The 27,622-nt window shown below is 42.4% G+C and overlaps 1 protein-coding gene and 1 long non-coding RNA gene across 4 annotated transcripts; one reads left to right on the forward strand and one right to left on the reverse strand.

Annotated features, from left to right (window-relative positions):
* Positions 1 to 5,227: 5,227 nt before the first annotated feature.
* On the forward strand, positions 5,228 to 19,130 carry LOC138853687 (uncharacterized). The gene is made up of 3 exons (XR_011392849.1): positions 5,228 to 5,520; positions 14,168 to 14,368; positions 18,992 to 19,130. It is a non-coding gene; the product is annotated as an uncharacterized lncRNA (long non-coding RNA).
* On the reverse strand, positions 8,982 to 27,622 carry LOC128704180 (uncharacterized). 3 transcript variants are annotated; one of them, XM_070091795.1, is made up of 11 exons: positions 27,045 to 27,621; positions 20,190 to 20,279; positions 19,642 to 19,778; positions 17,264 to 17,452; positions 14,917 to 15,027; positions 14,682 to 14,786; positions 14,258 to 14,344; positions 13,900 to 13,995; positions 12,822 to 12,990; positions 11,980 to 12,104; positions 8,982 to 9,375 (listed from the first exon to the last, which is right to left on the reverse strand). In XM_070091795.1, the coding sequence occupies exons 1-11, from the start codon at positions 27,139 to 27,141 to the stop codon at positions 9,139 to 9,141; spliced, it is 1,443 nt and encodes a 480-aa protein (XP_069947896.1). In that variant the 5' UTR covers positions 27,142 to 27,621; the 3' UTR covers positions 8,982 to 9,138. The 3 variants fall into 3 exon arrangements, with proteins under 3 accessions (XP_069947896.1, XP_069947898.1, XP_069947897.1); XM_070091797.1 differs by lacking the exon at positions 27,045 to 27,621 and adding an exon at positions 24,487 to 25,413; XM_070091796.1 differs by lacking the exon at positions 11,980 to 12,104 and having other exon boundaries at positions 27,045 to 27,622.

Consider the following 27,622-nt stretch of genomic DNA (forward strand, 5'->3'; position numbering starts at 1 on the left):
CACTACACCCACACCGCACCCACACTACACCACACCCACACTACACCCCACCCACACTACACCACACCCACATTACACCACACCCACACTACACCACACCCACACTACACCACACCCACACTACACCACACCCACACTACACCACACCCACACCACACCACACCCACACTACACCACACCCACACTACACCACACTCACACTGCACCACACCCACACCACACCACACCCACTCCACACCACACCCACACTACACCACACCCACACTACACCACACCCACACTACACCACACCCACACCACACCACACCCACACTACACCACACCCACACTACACCACACCCACACCACACCCACACTACACCACACCCACACTACACCCACACCCACACTACACCCACACTACACCACACCCACACCACACCCACACTACACCACACCCACACCCACACTACACCCACACTACACCACACCCACACCACACCCACACTACACCACACCCACACTACACCCACACTACACCACACCCACACCACACCCACACTACACCACACCCACACTAAACCACACCAACACTACACCACACCCACACTACACCACACCCACACCACACCCACACTACACCACACCTACACCACACCCACACTACACCACACCCACACCACACCCACACTACACCACACCCACACCACACCCACACCACACCCACACCACACCCACACCACAACCACACCACACTCACACTACACTACACCCACACCACACCAACACCACACCACACCCACACCCACACCACAACCACACCACACCCACACCACACCCTCACCACACCACAACACACCCACACCACACCCACACCACACCCACACCACAACCACACCACACCCACACCACACCCACACCCACACCACACCCACACCACACCCACACCACACCCACACCACATTACACCACACCTACACCACACCCACACCACAACCACACCACACCCACACCACACCCACACTACACCACAGTACACCACACCACACCCACACCACACCTACACCACACCGCACCACATCCACACCACACCCACACCACACCCACACCACAACCACACCACACCCACACCACACCCACACTACACCACACTACACCACAACCACACTACACCCACACTACACCACACCCACACCACACCCACATCACACCCACACCACACCTACACCACACCCACACCACACCCACACCACACCCACACTACACCACACCCACACCACACCATACCCACACTACATCACACTCAGACCACACCACACCCACACTACACCACACTACACCACACTACACCACACTACACCACACCCACACCACACCCACACCACACAAGACAGGATGTTCCAGAGATTGGATACAGTAAGAAGGGGACACAGTTGGAAGTTGAAGACACAGATGAATCACAGGGATGTTAGGAAGTATTTCTTCAGCCACAGAGTACTCAGTAAGTGGAATAGTTTGGGAAGCGATGTAGTGGAGGCAGGATCCATACATAGCTTTAAGCAGAGGTATGATAAAGCTCACGGTTCAGGGAGAGTGACCTAATAGCGACCAGTGAAGAGGCGGGGCCAGGAGCTCGGACTCGACCCCCGCAACCTCAACTAGGTGAGTACAACTAGGTGAGTACACACACACACACACACACACACACACACACACGCACACATCAGTTTCACTTCATGTGCACATATCTTCCAGTTGAAATCACACGTCATCCTTCGTTAAACGTGTTCATCATCGCACAACATTCATCATCACATAACATTCATCATCACATAACATTCATCATCACATAACATTCATCACCACATAACATTCACTTGGCCATCACATACATTACGTTTCACCCTCACGGAATTTTCCCCTTTAAATTCGTTATATATAACTTTACCACCACCAATTTTCCTCCTTTATCACACCATTCTTCACTTAGTTACAGAATTTCCCCTCATCGCCACGTATGAGGTCTCTCAGGCGGCACACATCGACTCCAGGCTGAGGGACTGGTTACCTCAGACTCCTCCTCTCCTTACACCATTCTCCTTTGTATGGACTGATGAAGCCACTGTGTGGCGAAGCGTTTTTTCAGTAAAGATTCCCATATGTTGCATAAGTGTCTCACTCGGTATACACCTTCATACCAGTGAGTGGTGTATGAGGCTGTTATACATACTACAGAACCACCACAAACTTTATAATCTTACCTAAGACAGCTACCTCAAGATAAGATAGCAAGTCCCTCGAATGAGCAGTAGATTGTATTTCGTTTAACTGCTATACCCTTACGAGTTCAATCAGCATAGGCAAAACGAGTAGTGGAGGCTCGATCCTCCGTCAACATCCTAGTTTGTTGCCCGGATGCGTTTCCACACATACACGTACATACATGACACTATTTCTGCATCCTCAAGGTGGTCAGGAAGAGTAATAACCCAGACAAAGTAGTGGAGGCAAGCTCCATGCACAGTGTTAAGAATAGGTATGACTGCTCAAGAGAGTAGAAGGGAGTGAACTAGGTATGCGGCAAAAGGTATGGCCGAGAGCTGCAACTCGTCCCGTGTAAGCACAAACAGGTGAGTACGTACGGAAACTCAAACTAGAGTCCTCTCTTGTGTGTACGGTATAGTTATGCACGTAGCGTGTGTGTGTGTGTGTGTGTGTGTGTGTGTGTGGCTCGCTATTAGTGGACGGAGGATCGAGCCTCAAGCTCTCCTAACCTTGAATTAACCCACACAAGTCTATCCCTTCACATAAATAATAAAAACATACTAACCCAGTCTGCATTAAATAAAACTACATTAACGATAACCTCTGTTAATCAAGTTAGCGCATTTTTCTGAGGGTATTAAATTATTTATCGCGGCCATTTACGTGTAGGCAAAAGCCTCATGAGGGGCCATTGAAGGTTAATAGCTACCATTAACAGCAGGCTATCAGTTTATTGACCACTCTGTAATAATTGCTAGAGCGATATGTTGGGTCTCACTCTTGGTTAGATGAGAACCATCCAGGGAGGTGGAAATATAAACACAAATGCAGTATAATGTGATCCTTTATTGACAACGTTTCACCCACACAGTGGGCTTTTTCAAGTCACACACGGTGCTGCCTTTCTGCCTCATGAGGGTGACACAGATAGCAAGTTGTGGGACAGAACCATCCAGGTTGCAACAAATGCTACAAATGTTGTCTCACTCAGAACACCTGGTTTCTCACTCAAAACACCTGGTTTCTCAATCAAAACACCTGGTTTCTCACTCAGAACACATGGTTTCTCACTCAAAACACCTGGTTTATCACTCAAAACACCTGGTTTCTCACTCAAAACACCTGGTTTCTCACTCAAAACACCTGGTTTATCACTCAGAACACCTGGTTTCTCACTCAAAACACCTGGTTTATCACTCAAAACACCTGGTTTATCACTCAAAACACCTGGTTTATCACTCAAAACACCTGGTTTCTCACTCAGAACACCTGGTTTATCACTCAGAACACCTGGTTTCTCACTCAAAACACCTGGTTTATCACTCAGAACACCTGGTTTCTCACTCAAAACACCTGGTTTATCACTCAGAACACCTGGTTTCTCACTCAAAACACCTGGTTTATCACTCAGAACACCTGGTTTATCACTCAAAACACCTGGTTTCTCACTCAGAACACCTGGTTTCTCACTCAAAACACCTGGTTTCTCACTCAGAACACCTGGTTTCTCACTCAGAACACCTGGTTTATCACTCAGAACACCTGGTTTCTCACTCAAAACACCTGGTTTCTCACTCAGAACACCTGGTTTATCACTCAAAACACCTGGTTTCTCACTCAAAACACCTGGTTTCTCACTCAAAACACCTGGTTTCTCACTCAGAACACTTGGTTTATCACTCAAAACACCTGGTTTCTAACTCAAAACACCTGGTTTCTCACTCAGAACACCTGGTTTCTCACTCAAAACACCTGGTTTCTCACTCAGAACACCTGGTTTATCACTCAAAACACCTGGTTTCTCACTCAAAACACCTGGTTTCTCACTCAAAACACCTGGTTTCTCACTCAAAACACCTGGTTTATCACTCAGAACACCCGGTTTCTCACTCAAAACACCTGGTTTCTCACTCAAAACACCTGGTTTCTCAGAACACCTGGTTTCTCACTCAAAACACACCTGGTTTCTCACTCAAAACACCTGGTTTATCACTCAGAACACCTGGTTTCTAACTCAAAACACCTGGTTTCTCACTCAAAACACCTGGTTTATCACTCAGAACACCTGGTTTCTCACTCAAAACACCTGGTTTCTCACTCAAAACACATGGTTTCTCAGAACACCTGGTTTCTCACTCAAAACACACCTGGTTTCTCACTCAAAACACCTGGTGTCTCACTCAAATCACCTGGTTTCTCACTCAGAACACCTGGTTTCTCACTCAAAACACCTGGTTTATCACTCAAAACACCTGGTTTCTCACTCAAAACACCTGGTTTCTCACTCAAAACACCTGGTCTATCACTCAAAACACCTGGTTTCTCACTCAAAACACCTGGTGTCTCACTCAAAACACCTAGTTTCTCACTCAGAACACCTGGTTTCTCACTCAAAACACCTGGTGTCTCACTCAAAACACCTGGTTTCTCACTCAGAACACCTGGTTTCTCACTCAAAACACACCTGGTTTCTCAATCAAAACACCTGGTTTATCACTCAGAACACCTGGTTTATCACTCAGAACACCTGGTTTCTCACTCAAAACACCTGGTTTATCACTCAGAACACCTGGTTTCTCACTCAAAACACCTGGTTTATTGCTCAAAACACCTGGTTTCTCACTCGAAACACCTGATTTCTCACTCAAAACACCTGGTTTCTCACTCAAAACACCTGGTTTCTCATTGAGAACACTTGGCTTTTCACTCAAAACACCTGGTCTCTCAGAACACCTGGTTTATCACTCAAAACAACTGGTTTATCAACAAAACAGATAATCTCTCACTCAAAGCACCTGGTCCCTCACCCAACATCTGTTCGCTCACTCAACTCAACAGCGTCAAGCAACACACACACACACACACACACACACACACACACACACACACACACACACACACACACACACACATACACACACACACACACACGCACGCACGCACACAAGCTCAATACCTCCTTGCAACACGCCGTATATCCACTCTCAATATCCCCCCTCCTTACCCTCCGTTAGCGTTGTGTGTCTCGTTATCTGTTCATAAATAACACTAAGGCAATGTAAGCAAAACGGAGCAATGATTACGGCTCTCTGTCATGCCACTGCGGAGCCACATCCAGCAGAACAGCCGTAAATCACGGCTGTTATTGAATGCACTGATGAAATATAGAGTGAAGTGGATTATCACCGAAACTCTGGCCAGCACCAGCGCTCCAACGCAGGATACGACCACAGTCTCGACGCGCACGCTTCAAGTGCGTCTTCTCCTAAGGTTGAGGTAAACGTATCTTTATTTGTAGACCGACATTTCGAATTTGATAACACTTTATCGAGTCTATGTGTATTCATTATTGAGGGCGAGACGTGTTTCAGTTTATTTTCCTTCTTTGAGAGGGAGTGGTATGGATTGTCAACGCGATGCTCAAGAGCCATAAATGCAGTTATATGGTTTTCTTACAGACGATGTTTCGCCCACACACTCGGCTTGATTATGTCTGTTGGTAAAAGTTTGTCTGTTGAAGTTTTAATACAACATTTGTCTATTATAGTCTTGGTATCTTATATCATTTATATGCCCACTACATACCCAGTACACACCCACTGTACCCACCACACCCAACTATTCGCCTACTACACACCCACTACTCGTCCACTATACACCCACTACTCATCCACTACACACCCACTACTCACCCACCACACCCATTACAAACCCTCCACACACCCCAAACATCCACTACACACCCACACACCCATTACTCACCCCACACACCCACTACATACCCTCCACACACCCCAAACATCCACTACACCCCAACACATCCATTACTCACCCCCACACACCCACTACATACCCTCCACACACCCCAAACATCCACTACACCCCAACACACCCATTACTCACCCCCACACACCCACTACATACCCTCCACACATCCACACATCCACTACACCATCACACACTCACTACTCACCCACCACACCCACTCCACACCCTCCACACACACCCCATACATCCACTACACCCACACACACCCAGTACTCACCCACCACACCCACTCCACACCTTCCACACACCCCACACATCCACTACACCCCCACTACACCCACACACACCCACCACACACCCTCCACACATCCACTACACCCCCACTACACCCACACACACCCACCACACCCACCACACACCCTCCACACATCCACTACACCCCTACCACACAGCTTTCAGTACCATTCTCAAACTGTGGTATTGGTAAAGAGTTATTTGCTGTATTTTAAGCACAACAAGGAATTCCTTTGAGAAATGACAGCCATTGAACAGGTGTCGTAACTCTAGCGATAACATGAATAGTAATACCATCGGATCTCTGTAGCAGTGGGTGACGACCACAGCAAATATAATAGCCAACGAGGGTCGATAAGCACAGTGCCAAGTGCCAACGTGGCCCTTACTTTGCTTCGCGAACGATTACGGTTTAATTCATCTTACCCAAAACTCCTCAATAAATTCTGTGTCAATAAGCATTTTTTTTCTTCTTTTCTCTCTTTCTCCGTCTTCTTCTTTGGAGTGTATTTCAGGCTTGAGTGATCCAGTTACGAGGCTGAGGAGCTATTGTTGTGGGGGGGGGAGGGGAGCTATTGTTGCGGGGGGAGCTATTGTTGCGGGGAGGGGGCTAGATCGAAGTGCTGGATGGGTTTTCCGAAAAAAAGGAGAGAATTAGATCTGGGGCGAACTGGTGGTGAAATATGTCACACACACACACACACACACACACACACACACACACACACACACACACACACACACACACACACACACACACACACACACACACACACACACACACACACACACACACACACACACACACACAAGATCAACTCACCCTCAGTTGCTTGATTCCATTCGTAACTATGTTGCATTATGTTGTATTTGATAATATTACAAACAAATCCAGATATTATTAAGACTTGGGTGACTTCTTTCATGACTTCTTTCATGACTTCTTTCATGACTTCTTTCATGACTTCTTTCATGACTTCTTTCATGACTTCTTTCATGACTTCTTTCATGACTTCTTTCATGACTTCTTTCATGACTTCTTTCATGACTTCTTTCATGACTTCTTTCATGACTTCTTTCATGACTTCTTTCATGACTTCTTTCATGACTTCTTTCATGACTTCTTTCATGACTTCTTTCATGACTTCTTTCATGACTTCTTTCATGACTTCTTTCATGACTTCTTTCATGACTTCTTTCATGACTTCTTTCATGACTTCTTTCATGACTTCTTTCATGACTTCTTTCATGACTTCTTTCATGACTTCTTTCATGACTTCTTTCATGACTTCTTTCATGACTTCTTTCATGACTTCTTTCATGACTTCTTTCATGACTTCTTTCATGACTTCTTTCATGACTTCTTTCATGACTTCTTTCATGACTTCTTTCATGACTTCTTTCATGACTTCTTTCATGACTTCTTTCATGACTTCTTTCATGACTTCTTTCATGACTTCTTTCATGACTTCTTTCATGACTTCTTTCATGACTTCTTTCATGACTTCTTTCATGACTTCTTTCATGACTTCTTTCATGACTTCTTTCTAGTGAATTTCTAAGTTTCTGAGTCTCTTTGCTTTGCGAATAAGATCCTTCGGTGTCTGCGGTAAAAACTGTTCTAGATCATTATTTTCCTTTAAAAATATCAGCAATATTGAACATTGGCTTGTGTTGCCCTGATGTTGCAGCTTGGAGCAGAGTATGTTCCAAGCTAGTAATAATAGTAATAATAATAATAATAGTATTAATAATTACACTACTACTACTACTACTACTACTACTACTACTACTACTACTACTAATAATAATAATAATAATAATAATAATAATAATAATAATAATAATAGTATTAATAATTACACTACTACTACTACTACTACTACTACTACTACTACTACTACTACTACTACTACTAATAATAATAATAATAATAATAATAATAGTAATAATAATAATAGTAATAATAATAATAGTAATAATAGTATTAATAATTACACTACTACTACTATTATTACTACTACTACTACTACTACTACTACTACTACTACTACTACTACTACTACTACTACTAATAATAATAATAATAATAATAATAATAATAATAATAATAATAGTATTAATAATTACACTACTACTACTACTACTACTAATAATAATAATAATAATAATGATAATAATAATATATTTATTTCTACAAGTATGTGATACGACTAAGATCATAGTTGACATCTATGATGCATTATATAGAAAGCCCCTTGTTATGCACAGCATTTCGGGCAAATTAGGTCAATTTTGCCACCAGGATGCAGCCCATGCCAGTCGACTAACACCCAGGTACCTACTTACTGTTAAGTGGAGAGGGCTATCACAAAATCATCCCGGATAGTAGTAACTAGCCTCTCTAGCTAATGTATTAGACCACTTACAGCAAGTTCTAGTACAGTGATAAAGGTTTATAAACATGGCGTCCCTCAGGGTAAATGTTTAGTCCCGTTAATGCTTTACAGGTGATGAGATCACCTCCGTGTATGTTACCTCTGAGAAATAGGCAGACGGATGATCGAGCCTTCACCACGTATTGCGCTGATCTACATGGGTTTAGCTCTTATAATGAAATTAAATCAGTGATTAATAAACAGTGAGAAACAAGTTGGGCAAAAAACTGAGACACAAGTAAAAAATCTGTATATTTCGATTTCAGTAAATATATATATATATATATATATATATATATATATATATATATATATATATATATATATATATATATATATATAATTTTTAAAGGCTTCTGCGGGAGAGAACTTATAAATTAACAAAGGAATAGGTTTATTTATCCAGTGAACGTAAACGCTTCGATTTATTGGGATGCGACAGAGGCGGTACTGTAGGATGGTGGTGTCGGAGGTGATGTGGCGGTGGTAATGGTGGTGGCGATGGCGGTGATGGTGGTGAAGTTACAGGAGACTGGTAGTGGTGGTTGTGGTAGCCAGGGTCCTGGCTCGTCACCACCTGCTGCAGCAACAACTGACGGAGGTCTATCTGGTTCAACTGCTTCTGGATGGCCTGTCAGCGGTGACAAGAGAAGGAGAAACATCAGCGCAGTGCCTTTGACAACTAGTAACTAGTACTACTATTACTGCTATTACTACTAGTACTACTACTATTACTACTGCTACCACACACACACAAGAAGTGGAATAGTCTGGAGAGTGATGTAGTGGAGGCAGGATCCATACATAGCTTTAAGAAGATATATGATAAGACTCATGGAGCAGGGAGAGAGTAGACCTAGTGGCTTCCAGTGAAGAGGCGGGGCCAGGAGCTATGACCCGACCCCTGCAATCACAATTAGGTGAGTACACACACATAAACACACCCACATACATATATCCACTAATCGAATACCTTCGTGTAACACACAAACCTTACATGTCCTGCCACCTTCTCAAACTAATAAATTACGCTACTCATTTCTGAACAGGAATATAAATACCGATCAAGTAAAGTATTAACAGGTAACCTACACTACACAATGAAAGCGGAAACCCACCTCAAGGGACTCCAGGCGCTGCCCGCAATCGTAAGTCGGATTCCAGACGCATACATCTGGGTTCCCAGCGGCTCAGATATTTGCCCCGAATTTATACGAGCAGTGCAAAGGTGGCAAATGTACAGCGAACCTTTACTGCTCGTATCAATTCGGGTCAAATATCTGCAGGGAACGCCGTAACCAGTTCTGGTTGAACCGTTCTTTGAGCTCATTTCAGAGGTTATATTTATACATTCTATCCTTCTCCAGGATTCCAATTAGAACTGTCTGTTAGCGCACAGGTGTCTAATTAATACTGGGCGAGCACTGGCAGCAGGTACAAGTGGTTGTACGTCTCCGCCCGCCAGAGGATTGAACCCGGGTCCATCCGTTGTGAGACGAAGGTGCTATCACAGAGTTATTTGTAGTGAATAATTCACATTGGTTTAACTCTTCGTTTTTATAATAATAAAAAACTACTACTACTACTACTACTACTACTACTCTACTACTACTACTACTACTACTACTACTACTACTACTACTACTACTACTACTACAACTAATAATAATAATAATAATAACAATAATTCGCTACTATCTAACACGCTCACGCATGCTTGCTGGAAGTCCAAGCCCCTCGCACACAAAACCTCCTTTACCCTCTCCCTCCAACCTTTCCTAGGCCGACCTCTACCTCACCTTCCCTCCACTACAGATTTATACACTCTCGAAGTCATTGTATTTTGTTCCATCCTCTCTACATGTCCGAATCACCTCAACAACCCCTCGGACATGTAGAGAGGATGGAACAAATTAGAATGACTTCGAGAGTGTATAAATCTCTAGTGGAGTGAAGGCGGGTAGAGGTCAGCCTAGGAAAGGTTGGAGGGAGGGGGTAAAGGAGGTTTTGTGTGCGAGGGGCTTGGACTTCCAGCAATCATGCGTGAGCGTGTTAGGAGCAAATGGCGACAAATGGATTTTTAGACTGGACGTGCTGTTGGAGTGTAAGCAAGGTAACATTTATGAAGGGTTTCAGGGGAAACCGACAGGCTGGACTTGAGTCCTGGAGATGGGAAGTACAGTGTCTGCACTCTGAAGGACGGGTGTTAATGTTGCAGTTTTATAACTGTAGTGTAAAGCACCCTTCTGGCAAGACAGTGATGGAGAGAATGATGATGAAAGATTTTCTTTTTCGGGCCACCCTGCCTTGGTGGGAGACGGCTGATGTGTTAACAATAAAAAATAATAATAATGATAATAATAATAATAATAATAATAATAATAATAATAATAATAATAATAATAATAATAATAATAATAATAATAATAATAATAATAATAATTATAATAATGAGAATATCATTAATAATAACAATACTGCTACTACTAGTATTACTACTGCAAATTCCACTACTACAACAACTTCTGTTACTACTTCTCCTACTAATAATAACAATAACGTTTTTCATAATAACATCTGATAAGAGGTTTAACGGAGCCAAGTGTTTATAATGGAGTAGTGGTGGGTTAATGTAGTATCAACACCACTAAAGCTTAACCATTAACACAACAATAACGTCTCACAGCCCTTGATAATAAACTGAAGGCGCTTACTTGCAATAAAAAGTACAATTTGCACTGTTAAATATTGCATAAGTAATCAAGGGTAATGAGAGTTTGCGTGCGTGCTTGATGACATACGACACTATAAATGATTTATTCCTCTTTAAAGCTTATATTGGAAAACAGATTGACTAGCCAACTTAGTGAAATATTCACAAAACACTTCGATATTCACTTATATATTCCCACATAATCCTTAAATTCTAGCTTTATGAGGTACGGGTAAATACGTGTGTGTGTGTGTGTGTGTGTGTGTGTGTGCACTCACCGATTTTCCTCCATGGGGGGTCGAGGCCTGGCTCCGGGTCGTAAGCTTCTTCAACAGGTTTCAAGACAATATACAACTTTCAACAAACTCTTATATTCTACTGGTGATGCCTTTCACGACTTTTATATTCACTAAATACACTAACCCAGAAATACTCATAGAACTCAGAGTTACAACGCATACACATATACACAAACAAGAAGAAGCGGGGCCAGGAGCTTCGACTCGACCCCTGCAACCATACCTTCCACAGCTCGGGCTCAAACTTTTTCACAATTTCATTTCTGAAGACATTTGGCAAAATGTTGACTGCTGCCTCAACCAGGTAATCTAAGGAGCCCATACCAGTGGTGCGCACTGCCATGTTACCTGTGTAGCGGGAAATCCTCATTGAATGGGGCACTGAAGGAATATAAACAAGTCACTCGTGCAGTATTTTTAAGAATTCATGAAAGAAAAATATAATTGAGGAGGGATGGAATTAAGATGACGTGAATGACGAGTAAGGAGAAGAGAATTAAAACGAGGAAGAAGAACAATCAGAGAAGCAGACTATTCAATGTTAGAGTCAAAGGTTTGGTAATCTGTACGAAAGTAGAGATTATGTACCGTCTCGGTGTATTTACTCTGATAGATACACTCTTACGACGTTTAAACCATGCTACGTTCTTCCTAACATATTCTAGTCCCCATAGAACAGTATGTTACCTTATCTTGAAATGTAAACAACGACTTCCTTCATCTTTTACAAACAATAGTCAGCTTCTATTTCAAAATAAAAATATTAATGCTTACAATAAAAGTCAATAATCAAACTATCCGACAATCTTCTTCGGATATTTTACAATATTACTCTGTTAATATATGCATTTCATTGACTTCTTCTACTAATCCGAATGTAAATAAAAAGTTCCCTCTTAACGTGGTATTATACCACACTAAATTATGATTAAAAACGTACTGTAATCTACATTACAATAGCAGCTATCATCACCATCACATTAACCAGGTGCCACCCCACTAACTACCACCACACCACTTACTACCTACAACCACACCACCACCACAACACCTCATTTCACCTACCAATTTGGCAGTCGAGAGTCCTGAGTACTGCTGGGCTCTTCATGTCAACCTTCTGCTGGACTTCGAAGGTGGCGCTGAAGGTGTCGATCGTAGCCTCTAGGTGACCGCCGGTCCCCAAAAGGTATGGCACCCACCACTCCCCAGTCACCTTCACCTGCTGTGCCCCTACCTGTCCACAACAGTTCACCCTAGTAATCCTGGAAGTCAGTTGTCTTTAGATGGGTTTGTCTTAGCCTCCACTAGGGGGAGGGGAACACGTTAAGAATACAGTGGACCCCCGCTTAACGATCACCTCCAAATGCGACCAATTATGTAAGTGTATTTATGTAAGTGCGTTTGTACGTGTATGTTTGGGGGTCTGAAATGGACTAATCTACTTCACAATATTCCTTATGGGAAAAAATTCGGTCAGTACTGGCACCTGAACATACTACTGGAATGAAAAAAGTTCGTTAACCGGGGGTCCACTGTATTAAGGTTTGATGTAATTAAATGAGTTTCCTTCGTAGTTTTTAAATCGATATTTTTTGGCACATGCAGTATGTACCGTAAAGGGTGCAAAGAAACTTTATTAGACGGCGTTTCGCACAAGTTTGAGCCTTACTTGTCTGTCGGCTTTTTGTCCCACTGGAACAGATTTACTGTATGTGGAGATTACATCATAAAACTATCATCTTCATTCCCTATTTCGTATTTCTTTCTACTTTTTACAGTTCTTCCCACTTGAAGGTAAAAATGTAACTCTTCTAACCAAACCCAACAGTTTGAACAAAAAATCAAAGAGACAGCATTCGAGATTTGGCTCAGGAAAAGTCGAAAGTCTGAGACTAAATCCTTAAAGTAACACTCTAATGCTATTTTACAATCAGAAGTTCACATTTTCCTTGTACCTTTCTAGCTGTTATGTCACCAACTGTGGCGATAGACAGGTTCCTCCCCGGCCTGATAGATCACCGCTCATTAAGCTCAAGAAAGGAAAGAAGCTACCTTACACCGGCTTCCTCATTGGACGTAGGAACCTTCACATATATCAATCTGTCACGTACAGTTATCTTTTTTTCTTTCTCCTGGTTCTCACCTGTGCGAAGACGATGAAGGTGTGATCCATAACCTTAACGAAGATGTCTTTGTTTCTATGAAGAGAAGATAGACCACTCACGACGGTGTTGTCCATCTAGAAGAAATATATATATATATATATATATATATATATATATATATATATATATATATATATATATATATATATATATATATATATATATATATATATATATTGGATAAAATAGCATTGACAATAATAATAATAATAATATTAATAACTTTATTATTATTACCATTTACAGTAAACTGCAAACTCGGAGAGGTCCTTAGCACTGAACTTGGATTACACACATCGTGAGATGTGCTCCTGGATACAGTAAAGGAGATCTTACCTTGAAGGTGAAGCCATACCCCAGGTACAGTGCCATCTTGCCCACACGCCAGGGCTCCATGCCCGTGGTACGCAGATAACCACGAAGCTTCACAAGGAGGAGAAAGCAGTGGTAAGAAAGCGGGAAGTAAAGAGGAACTTAGAGCAAAGAAACCTTTTTGGTTTTTTAAGGTTTTCGGGCACTAGGCTTTATCTATAGGTTTCATCCACTGGAGGTTTTATTTAAGATTTTTTAACCCATTTGGGGTTTATTAAATACATGAAATAAGTCTCCAGAGAATGAAGTCTTGTGCAAATATTAGTTTTCCACTCTATACATATATCTTAATCTCCTCTTGAATACCTAAAGTTCCGCTTCCACGAAATATTTTCACTTTATATTTCCACGTTACACATAGAAATGGGAGAAGGGTGTCAGTCTTTACCTTGGTCATCAGGTAATCGAAAGGTGAGGTGGAGTCAGGAAAGTACCAGCCGTCAGCCAACTTCTGAAGCTCTGGGTTGAGTTCCTCAACCAGCCACTCCTTGACCTGCAGGTGCACAAGCACATCCTCATGCAAAACCCACACCACACACACACACACGACTCATAAATGATATGAGGAAATGCTTTGTGGATTTTATGATTCTAGATAAGGAAAAACAGATAGAAGAACTTACCAGTTTAACAAGGCTTGGGAGGAAGACTGGGAGCGCAGTGTTGACACCCAGGTGATACGTGGATGACAGGTTCTCAAAGCTGACCTCCGTTCTGTTGTAGGTCATCTCCAGCTGAGGGAAAATCAGAGGTTCGGCTACAGAGGTCAGTGCAGTGGTTGATCGGAGCTCAATAAGGAGCAGAGGTTACTTACAGAAACTATTTTCCACATTTTTGTTTATATCAGGTTATGCAGACGTACATAAACGTGTGTTTAACAATAAATTAATAAAAATCCCAGGAAACGTTCAAATTTAGGCGTATTTCTCTCGTGGTGTGACACTACCAGAGGGTGTTTGGTTAATAGCCCTAAATCTCTTTCGGCACAAATGGTGGGATGTTTTCCCTTTTCTTCTAAATTTATTAATATCAATGACTAGAACCGATTTATAACGTAATGACCAGAATATGATTTAGAAAAAAAAACATTAGCTTGCTTTGTGATGACATCGGAAATATGGCAGTTAACTGGTGAAGATAAAGTTAATGAGTCTAGGGACAACAGCAGATCTCCCGACAGTGACAAACTTCTCTTCAAAGTGTATAGAAAACCTACCAACAAGGACGATCTTATATACTTTTATTCACACCCAGACACCCGCACTAAGAGAGGAGTCCTCATTGGCTTCTTCTTGAGAGCTCTTCGCATCTCCAGCCCTTGTTTTCTAGAAGAATGCACTTACATAACACAAGCCTTTACACGTCTTCAGTTTCCATCTTTCTTCATCCGAGATTGCAGACTCAAGGCACAAGCTATCCTCAACAAACCGCCCATGGAACAGCCCCCTAAGCAGTTCATAGTACTCCCATGTGGCGATGTTGCCACGAATACTCGCCGTGCACTTGCTATGAGTAACATCAACGTTTCCACCATAAACACATCATCTATCAAAGACCTCACTACGAAACTCAGCCCCACACCTCTAACTTCTACAGCAGGCGTCTACACTATCCCCTGTGGGTTCTGTCCCAAGAAATATGTAGGCGAGACAGGCAGATAACTTGCAGTCCGCCTGAATGAGCATCGAAATGCCTCTAACAGAGACGATGTAAGGTACGCCTGTGTCCTCCACAGAGACTCCACGGGGCATTTGATGAAATGGAATGAGGCACAACTCGTTCTCACCGAACCAGACCTCAGACGCCGACGGTGCCTAGAAGCCTCACTAATCGCCATCACCGACACTATAGAACGCAACACCGGAAACTACAAAATTTCAAAAACATTGGCATACATGATACTTAAGCAACACCAACCCAACAACACAGGAGTCACATGATTTCATCGTCTACCCGTCCTCATCACAACATGACATTCCTCAGGTCACGTGCGTCACTCACACCTCACTTTCCGCCTATATATATATATAATGTCTTTCTACCTCTGTATGTTAGAAGTGATCAAGGTCCCAGGACCGAAACGTTTTCTAATAAATATGTCATAGTGTTTGCTTACGTGTCTTTCTAAAACAACAACACTGTACAGGTGCAGCCAGTGTTAATGAGTCTAGGGACAACAACACTGTGCAGGTGCAGCCAGTGTTAATGAGTCTAGGGACAACAACACTGTACAGGTGCAGCCAGTGTTAATGAGTCTAGGGACAACAACCCTGTACAGGTGCAGCCAGTGTTAATGAGTCTAGGGACAACAACACTGTGCAGGTGCAGCCAGTGTTAATGAGTCTAGGGACAACAACACTGTGCAGGTGCAGCCAGTGTTAATGAGTCTAGGGACAACAGCACTGTGCAGGTGCAGCCAGTGTTAATGAGTCTAGGGACAACAACACTGTACAGGTGCAGCCAGTGTTAATGAGTCTAGGGACAACAGCACTGTGCAGGTGCAGCCAGTGTTAATGAGTCTAGGGACAACAACACTGTACAGGTGTAGCCAGTGTTAATGAGTCTAGGGACAACAACACTGTACAGGTGTAGCCAGTGTTAATGAGTCTAGGGACAACAACACTGTGCAGGTGCAGCCAGTGTTAATGAGTCTCCTCCTGGTCCAGTATTTTTGTTCTCTGCGTAATTAGTCTTTTCCTCTTTGGCTCGGTAATTTGAGTTTGCCACTCTGCTTTTTTCGACCTTCCTCTTTGTCTGCTTGTTTTTCTGCTTATCTCTCTGCCTCTCTGTCTCTGTCTCTCTTTGCTCCTTTCGTTTCTGCCTCCCTCCCTCCATTCCCTCTTTCTCTCTGGGGTAAATAAACCATCCAGTTTACCTAAGCTGGGCTAAATTATACACTATAATATACACATAATAAAATCACTACACACAACTAATTTATCCAGTTTTGTAAATGAGTAGAAAACTTACTTCGGTGCTCCCGGCGACTAGAGTAAGTCGTCCGTCGGCGTCAGGAACGACGACTGATCGGAATGACAGGCGGATGTCGTGTAGAGTAATGTTGGTTGCACCTGCCTCGTCGTTACTCCAGAACATAGTGGCCCTCCACAGGTACTGTCCAGAAGCCCACAAGACTGGCAGCCTTGCGTCCACCTGGACCTGGGGAATTAGACATACTGGTCATCTTTATTGCCTTATTTCTGGTGCTGTATATGATTAATACGACCTGAAACTGTATGAGACACCGCAGAGGAACGATAATTGAGATTACACGGTATGTTTACAGAGTGGGAGGAAACAGTTGAAATATACCGTTGGTTTCTTACTGTGTACGTTCTGGAAATGAAGCAATACGAACGTACGATATGAACGTTATATGGGGCATAATGTGATGCCCCGTGTCAGGGTATTTTTTCCTAATCAGCAACAAGTTATCTTGTAGCTGCTGCGGTTTTGTGACGATCATTCTGGACATTTTTGGTTTACGTAATTAGTGTGTATTGACCTATCTGCTCAGAGATCTCCGGTGTCCAGCTGACAGTAACCTGCTGGAGACGTGTCGTTTGTCTGCAGTCGACGTCAGGTGTTACTTGTCTGAAGTCTGCCTCAGGTGTATGCAGTCTGCATGAGGTGTCATGTGTCTGCAGTATATGTCAGGTGTGCTGTAAAGCAACAGCTGGGAATTTGGATTATTCATTTATGAAGTCCTTTCTCCCTTTGGCCATAAAACCTGGCCTGCATCGCGGATTACACAGGCTGAGATCACATCAGTGTAGTCCATTGGCTCACACTGTTGTTACCTCCTTGTCGTTACCGTCTAGTTACTATCGTTGCTCAAGTTGCTTTTATTTGCCCTCACCTTGGCTAGCGTTTACATAAATATTCACTTTTGTTGAAAGACAAATATTAGCCCTCCTGGTGGTGAAGTGTTGGGGGAGAGGTAGGAGGAGGAGGAAGAGGTGCCAAGCGTGGCAATACATAACACATTGCACGCCATTCTTTGTATCCCAAACGCTGCTGGTCAAATATTGCCACATAATTCCTCTTGGTTATTCGTCTGCGCTGCATTGTGGCAACACTCTTGCGTTCCTCGTTGTAAAAGTTAAGTATCTGGTGGTAGCTGTGCTTCTTATTGCTAAGTCTACGCTAGCCTCCTGCCCGCTTTACCTCTGGCATGCGATGGCCTCAAGGAATACAGGTGTTTGTATACTCGGGATTATTTTTTGGGTTTGGGATGTACTCCAGCTCCTGGGTAGTATCTTACTGTTGTCTTGATGGGTGAGTTACTTCTTAGTCCCTAGGATACTATCACACCAGCTCCTGAGTAGTATCTAACCGTTGTCTTGGAATTAGTTTCTAGCATCCAGCATTCTCTCACGTTATCAACATCCACGAACTCATTAACTTACAGAAAATACTCTTCTCTTCTGCTTCGTAAAATTTATTTCATATAGTCGAAGACACAATTTATTTTGAGGACACACCAACTGTACTTCGAGGCTGCCATTGAGGTTGTAGTCGATATTACAAATTAATATAATGATAACCTACTAATTACTGAATAACGCTATTCAAAATTTATGGATCTGAATAACCTCAATGATTTGGATTACACAGCATTAAATTCTGAATTCAAACTAGATAGCTAATATAGCTCGGTTACGTATTAGTTTCTGCATTTATATTATCTCTGTCTAGATTGTATGATGGAGGCAGCCGATCTAATTGGAGCTTACCTACCTGGAGTCTACATACCTGGAGTCTACATACCTGGAATCTACCTACCTGGAGTCTACATATCTGGAGTCTACATACCTGGAATCTACCTACCTGGAGTCTACATACCTGGAGTCTACAGACCTGGAGGGTGTTCCGGGTGTCAACGCCCCCGCGGCCTAGTCCTTAACCAGGCCTCTCGCTGGATCAGGGACTGGTCAACCAGGCTGTTACTGCTGGCCGCACGTAGCTGTTAGAAAGTCAGTAATAACTGCTTATCACAAATTAAAACACAATGCAGATAGATCGTTCTTCTTTACATGAACCTCCCCCCCCCCCAGGAGTGCAGCAGAAACCATAACTCAAGACAGACTTTACGGTTATCTTAAACCTATTTCTCCCAATAAATTTAACGTTCAGCTACTGTCTATCATCACAGGTTCCAATACTAAGTCGTATAAAACCCCAGTGTCAAGGATGACTATTTATGCCAGTAGCATCACTCTCTCCACCCATCCCTAACCATCCCATACATGAAATGCAGCATCCAGACATCAAGCCACGGAAAACAAGACTTACTTTGCAGGAGAAGTTGTTCTGTAACTCGAGTCTCAGTTATGACTGGAACTTACCGTGAGGGAGGAGAGGTTGAAGGCGGCTGCTTCAATCTCAAAGTGGGAGAGACCGTGAAGATGCTGGTCCCAGATAGTAAGACCGCTGGTCAGCTGGTAGGACTCTGAGAAGACCATTGGGTCTTCCAACTTCAAAGCTGAGTGAGAAAGGAGAGAGAGAGAGAGAGAGAGAGAGAGAATATTACTTTCAAAACACTAAATCCATTTGGGATAAAAGACGCTTGGGGAATAGTAGGCAGTACTTTATATCTATCAAAATTAGTTGCACCAGCAACTTAATGATACCTTGTTACATATTATAGTCAAATAATAGAAATAAATTGTAGCTGTAGGTAATTATAGCAATAGAGATCCTCCTCTGGTAACCCTTCAGTGGGGTGTGATGGTTAAGTTCTCTTGATACATGTGTGTGTGTGTGTGTGTGTGTGTGTGTGTGTGTGTGTGTGTGTGTATGTGTGTGTGTGTGTATGTGTGTGTGTGTGTGTGTGTGTGTGTGTGTGTGTGTGTGTGTGTGTGTGTGTGTGTGTGTGTGTGTGTGGGTCACTCACCTGGCAGGCCTCTCGGGTAGTCATCAGAGAAGTACTTGAACAGGTGAGTAGCCAGTCTGGCTCTGGTCAGTGCTCCCTCTATCACCTTCCCTACCCACAGAGAAACATCTGATTTGTAAACATTCTAGATAAATCATACATATACATAATATACATTATATCTATCTATGCATCTATATACATACATATATATATATATATATATATATATATATATATATATATATATATATATATATATATATATATATATATATATATATATATATATATATATATATATATATATATATATATATATATATATATATATATATATATATATATACATTATTGTTTCCTTCCATAATAAATCAGTATTACAGGAATAACAAATATTAATAAGAACACACACACAAAGAACATAAAAATAAGAATATATCTGAAATAAAAGGGCAAGTGTGCCAAAATTTCCTCTCATTCTTCTTATTCAAAGGGAAAGAAATTATGGTCAGCAATCCTGCAATAGAAGAAAACATTGCAGAGGCTTCCGTGTTTCGCCGAGGCAGGACGGCAGAATCTTGCAAAGGGTTGCTGATGCTAGTGCTATCTGCCGTCTTGCAACCTGCAGCGTAAATAATTAAGAAATACTGGAGGGAGTGTCGAGAGTAATGAGAGAATTAATAATTATGTCAAGACGCTACGAAGATTTAAAAAGATTTGCTGCCAGTTTCTTTAAGACAACTTAATGTGTGTGTGAGAAGGAATATTTGACACCTTTTAAGATATTGACAAGTTAATGTGCAATCAAACGTGGAGAGTTAGTTTAGATGCATGAGGATTTAGCATTGAGGATTTAGCATTGAGGATTTAGCATTGAGGATTTAGCATTGAGGATTTAGCATTGAGGATTTACCATTGAGGATTTAGCGTTGAGGATTTAGCATTGAGGATTTACCATTGAGGATTTAGCATTGAGGATTTACCATTGAGGATTTAGCGTTGAGGATTTAGCATTGAGGATTTACCATTGAGGATTTAGCATTGAGGATTTACCATTGAGGATTTAGCATTGAGGATTTAGCATTGAGGATTTAGCATTGAGGATTTACCATTGAGGATTTAGCGTTGAGGATTTAGCATTGAGGATTTACCATTGAGGATTTAGCATTGAGGATTTACCATTGAGGATTTAGCGTTGAGGATTTAGCATTGAGGATTTACCATTGAGGATTTAGCATTGAGGATTTACCATTGAGGATTTAGCGTTGAGGATTTAGCATTGAGGATTTACCATTGAGGATTTACCATTGAGGATTTAGCATTGAGGATTTAGCATTGAGGATTTAGCATTGAGGATTTAGCATTGAGGATTTACCATTGAGGATTTAGCGTTGAGGATTTAGCATTGAGGATTTACCATTGAGGATTTAGCATTGAGGATTTACCATTGAGGATTTAGCGTTGAGGATTTAGCATTGAGGATTTACCATTGAGGATTTAGCATTGAGGATTTACCATTGAGGATTTAGCGTTGAGGATTTAGCATTGAGGATTTACCATTGAGGATTTAGCATTGAGGATTTAACATTGAGGATTTAGCATTGAAGATTTAGCGTTGAGGATTTAGCATTGAGGATTTAGCACTGATGATTTACCATTGAGGATTTACCATTGAGGATTTAGCATTGAGGATTTACCATTGAGGATTTAGCATTGAGGATTTAGCATTGAGGATTTAGCGTTGAGGATTTAGCATTGAGGATTTAGCGTTGAGGATTTAGCATTGAGGATTTACCATTGAGGATTTAGCATTGAGGATTTAGCATTGAGGATTTAGCATTGAGGATTTAGCGTTGAGGATTTAGCATTGAGGATTTAGCACTGATGATTTACCATTGAGGATTTACCATTGAGGATTTACCATTGAGGATTTAGCATTGAGGATTTAGCATTGAGGATTTGCCATTGAGGATTTACCATTGAGGATTTACCATTGAGGATTTACCATTGAGGATTTACCATTGAGGATTTACCATTGAAGATTTATCATTGAGGATTTATCATTGAGGATTTAGCATTGAGGATTTAGCGTTGAGGATTTAGCATTGAGGATTTACCATTGAGGATTTACCATTGAGGATTTACCATTGAGGATTTAGCATTGACGATTTAGCATTGACGATTTAGCACTGAGGATTTCGCATTGAGGATTTAGCATTGGGGATTTAGCGTTGAGGATTTAGCATTGAGAATTTACCATTGAGGATTTACCATTGAGGATTTACCATTGAGGATTTAGCATTGACGATTTAGCATTGACGATTTAGCACTGAGGATTTCGCATTGAGGATTTAGCATTGGGGATTTAGCATTGAGGATTTAGCATTGTGGATTTAGCATTGAGGATTTAGCATTGATGATTTACCATTGAGGATTTAGCATTGACGATTTAGCATTGACGATTTATCATCGACGATTTAGCATTGAGGATTTAGCATTGAGGATTTACCATTGAGGATTTAGCATTGGGGATTTACCATTGAGGATTTACCATTGAGGATTTACCATTGAGGATTTACCATTGAGTATTTAGCATTGAGGATTTAGAATTGAGGATTTAGCATTGACGATTTAGCATTGACGATTTAGCACTGAGGATTTCGCATTGAGGATTTAACATTGAGGGTTTAGCATTGAGGATTTAGCATTGAGGATTTACCATTGAGGATTTACCATTGAGGATTTAGCACTGAGGAATGAAAAATGGCATCTAAAAGTTGAACACTGAAGACGATGACAGAGGTTGTAAAACGAGCTTAACTGAAGCGACGTTTAGCGCTCTCTGTAGAGCTTCATGATGTAGTAAACTGTGCTAGAGCTCTACACAGAGCGTAACACAATCTCACTAAAAGATTAATCTGTTGCTTGTGTCGCTAGAGCTCTACACAGAGCGTAACACAATCTCACTAAAAGATTAATCTGTTGATTGTGTCGCTAGAGCTCTACACAGAGCGTAACACAATCTCACTAAAAGATTAATCTGTTGCTTGTGTCGCTAGAGCTCTACACAGAGCGTAACACAATCTCACTAAAAGATTAATCTGTTGCTTGTGTCGCTAGAGCTCTACACAGAGCGTAACACAATCTCACTAAAAGATTAATCTGTTGCTTGTGTCGCTAGAGCTCTACACAGAGCGTAACACAATCTCACTAAAAGATTAATCTGTTGCTTGTGTCGCTAGAGCTCTACACAGAGCGTAACACAATCTCACTAAAAGATTAATCTGTTGCTTGTGTCTCGCTCCAGTTGGTCACAAACTATTTTATCAACACACCGACTATCATAACGTCAAATACCCATAATAAAATATTTTCGTTTAATATTTTAAGAGCTATTACAATATTATCCCTGAAGAATCCGATACGTAAATATTTTAGACATTTTTTAATTGCATATAATAAAATACTCATTCATTTTTTTACTGTTAAGCTTCTGTTAAACCTTTAAATGCAGCTCCTCTCTCCTATGTGCGGGTTATTTGTGTATTCTGATATAACACACGACTTGAGATATGTCGCTAACAGTGTTGCTGAAGTAAAGAGCTGTTTCTCATGACTCCTCTCTCTCTCTCTCTCTCTCTCTCTCTCTCTCTCTCTCTCTCTCTCTCTCTATCTATCTATCTATCTATCTATCTATCTATCTGTCTTGCGTTCGCTGTTGACAGTGCGGATGACAGACACGTTTACTATAGTCTGTGATAAAAACTGTTAAAGTCTAACTCCGCCTCTGTATTGTAGGACGTCTGGGAAAGGCAATTGTTTTGGTTTCAGTGTGACTTTAATGTGGGTTACACACTGTTGATGGCACCCGCCCAGGATGTTCTGGATCTTGGGTATTTTCGGGAAAAAATATATCTCAACCATGTTATAGTATTGGGGATGGCAGGAAGAATGTTACGGTGCTGGGGATGGCAGGAAGAATGTTACGGTGCTGGGGATGGCAGGAAGAATGTTACGGTGCTGGGGATGGCAGGAAGAATGTTACGGTGCTGGGGATGGCAGGAAGAATGTTACGGTGCTGGGGATGGCAGGAAGAATGTTACGGTGCTGGGGATGGCAGGAAGAATGTTACGGTGCTGGGGATGGCAGGAAGAATGTTAACTGGTTCAGGAACTTTCATTGAAGATATAGATCATCTTAAATTTAGTAAATATTGTACTCCTTCGCGGAGTTACTTTAACATATCTGACAAAATGATCGTTACTCTTGAATTGCGAATTTCATCTGAAAAGAAATCACAACTCAACTTGCTTACGTGATGTTAGTTATCAACAGTGTGGCCTTGATTCATGGACTCTGCTGTGAACTTTGCTCAGCGGTCGTGATAAGTGTCCACTTTGTTGTCCAGATGACACGTGTAGTCTCACACAGCATCCAACACTCTCCTCACTACAGATGGCACGTGCAGATCCCCCCACACAGCATCCAACACTCTCCTCACTACAGATGGCACGTGTAGATCCCCCACACAGCATCCAGCAGTCTCCTCACTACAGATGGCACGTGCAGATCCCCCCACACAGCAACCAACACTCTCCTCACTACAGATGGCACGTGTAGATCCCCCACACAGCATCCAGCAGTCTCCTCACTACAGATGGCACGTGCAGATCCTCCCACACGGCAACCAACACTCTCCTCACTACAGATGGCACGTGCAGATCCCCCAACACAGCATCTAACACTCTCCTCACTACAGATGACACGTGCAGATCCTCCCACACAGCAACCAACACTCTCCTCACTACAGATGGCACGTGCAGATCCCCCCACACAGCATCAAACACTCTCCTCACTACAGATGACACGTGCAGATCCCCCACACAGCATCCAACACTCTCCTCATTACAGATGGCACGTGCAGATCCCCCCACACAGCATCTAACAGTCTCCCCACTACAGATGACACGTGCAGATCCCCCACACAGAATCCAACACTCTCCTCACTACAGATGGCACGTGCAGATACCCTCACACAGCATCTAACAGTCTCCTCACTACAGATGGCACGTGCAGATCCTCCCACACAGCATCCAACACTCTCCTCACTACAGATGGCACGTGCAGATACCCTCACACAGCATCTAACAGTCTCCTCACTACAGATGGCACGTGCAGATCCTCCCACACAGCATCCAACACTCTCCTCACTACAAATGACACGTGCACATTCCCCCACACAGCATCCAGCACCCTCCTCCCCGCAGTGTGCTTCAACAAGATAACCAATACAATATGAATGACTCTGACAAGGCAGACTTGTATACAACAACACTTAGGACTTTTTATAAGATATTTCGCTCTCTGTAGGCGATACGTTTCATAATAGAACCTATGTTTTGCATGCGTGCTTTTTTCCCTACACCGTTCAGGTGTTGATACCCTTAGTACTTGTGACAAAGATTTTTTGTAACTAGAAATCTTAGTTTTTTTTGCTTGTTCACTTCGTAGATGATACTGAATGTATGTATACGCAGATATAGGAATACGCACACACACACACACACACACACACACACATACACACACACACACACATACACACACACACACACACACATATACAGATGGAAAATAAAGAAAAGATCAAAGGTGTGCGACAGAATGGGTCAACAGCACGAATAAAAAAAAAACGAAAACGTCGAAAAATTTATCTTCGATATGAGGAGGAAAAAGAGAAGAGAAATCACGATTATCACAAACAAGACGGTAAAATTAAAGTTGGCAATGGTAAATGTGATTACTCAGCGCCAATAACGGGGACAACAAGAGGTCGCAAAAGCACACTGTGAAAAAAGCAGAGAGGAAAGTATACTAGCAAGAGTTTGATAGAACTCTGGAATGTAATTCCATAAGATGATACACTGTTACGTTTTATATCCAGTGGAATACTTGAATTTTTGTTTTTTTTTTTTGATAAATTGATCACTGAAGAAGGTATACCACGAGCTGAGTTCTGCTCCTGTAACTACAACACTGAACACGGGACACCACGAACAACAATGTCCCTGTAACTACAGCACTGAACACGGGACACCACGAACAACAATGTCCCTGTAACTACAGCACTGAACACGGGACACCACGAACAACAATGCCCCTGTAACTACAACACTGAACACGGGACACTATAAACAACAATGCCCCTGTAACTACAACACTGAACACGGGACACCACGAACAACAATGCCCCTGTAACTACAACACTGAACACGGGACACTATAAACAACAATGCCCCTGTAACTACAACACTGAACACGGGACACTATAAACAACAATGCCCCTGTAACTACAACACTGAACACGGGACACCACGAACAACAATGCCCCTGTAACTACAACACTGAACACGGGACACTATAAACAACAATGCCCCTGTAACTACAACACTGAACACGGGACACTATAAACAACAATGCCCCTGTAACTACAACACTGAACACGGGACACCACGAACAACAATGTCCCTGTAACTACAACACTGAACACGGGACACTATAAACAACAATGCCCCTGTAACTACAACACTGAACACGGGACACTATAAACAACAATGCCCCTGTAACTACAACACTGAACACGGGACACTATAAACAACAATGCCCCTGTAACTACAACACTGAACACGGGACACTATAAACAACAATGCCCCTGTAACTACAACACTGAACACGGGACACCACGAACAACAATGTCCCTGTAACTACAACACTGAACACGGGACACCACGAACAACAATGCCCCTGTAACTACAACACTGAACACGGGACACCACACTCACAGCTCTGCTCTTGTGGCTACGAACTACCAACCTGAGCGCTCCTCTTCGATCGCTGCATGTACTCCGAAGACACACCTGAAGTGGAGTACCAAGAGGAGGCAGAAACACGACCCACCAAGGGAAAACATGGCGTGTGGTTCCTAGAAAAGGCGTTGCTGCTATTGCTGTTGTTGTTGGCGAATGATGATGGTGGTGGCGGTGGCGAGGTGCTGCTAGTGGCAGTGGTTGAGAGCTTTGGCGATTCTGTCGGCTGTGATTGATCGTAACTGTGGTTAGCTGTGATGGTGGCGGCAACAAGGAGCTGAGGTTATCGCTGGAGATGTGTCTGTAAGATGCGTTCATTCTCCGGCAGAGAGACGATCAGTGCTCTAGACTACAGACACCAACATCCTCCCGTAACTTGCTTGCCTCAGCCAGCACGCACCTATTTATATCTAAAATATAATGCGCAGCTCCCATATCAAGACACTAGGCCTCACAGACAGGGCAGACACCGATAAATGTATCGGTTAGGCTATGTACACGGTTGAGAAATGCGCAGCCCACGCTAGCATAAATGTGTGAACTGCTGACATCAACCGATGTCAGAGAAAGCTGACACACCACTAC

The sequence above is a fragment of the Cherax quadricarinatus genome, chromosome 37, assembly GCF_038502225.1.
Source record: "Cherax quadricarinatus isolate ZL_2023a chromosome 37, ASM3850222v1, whole genome shotgun sequence".
Lineage (NCBI taxonomy): Eukaryota > Metazoa > Arthropoda > Malacostraca > Decapoda > Parastacidae > Cherax > Cherax quadricarinatus.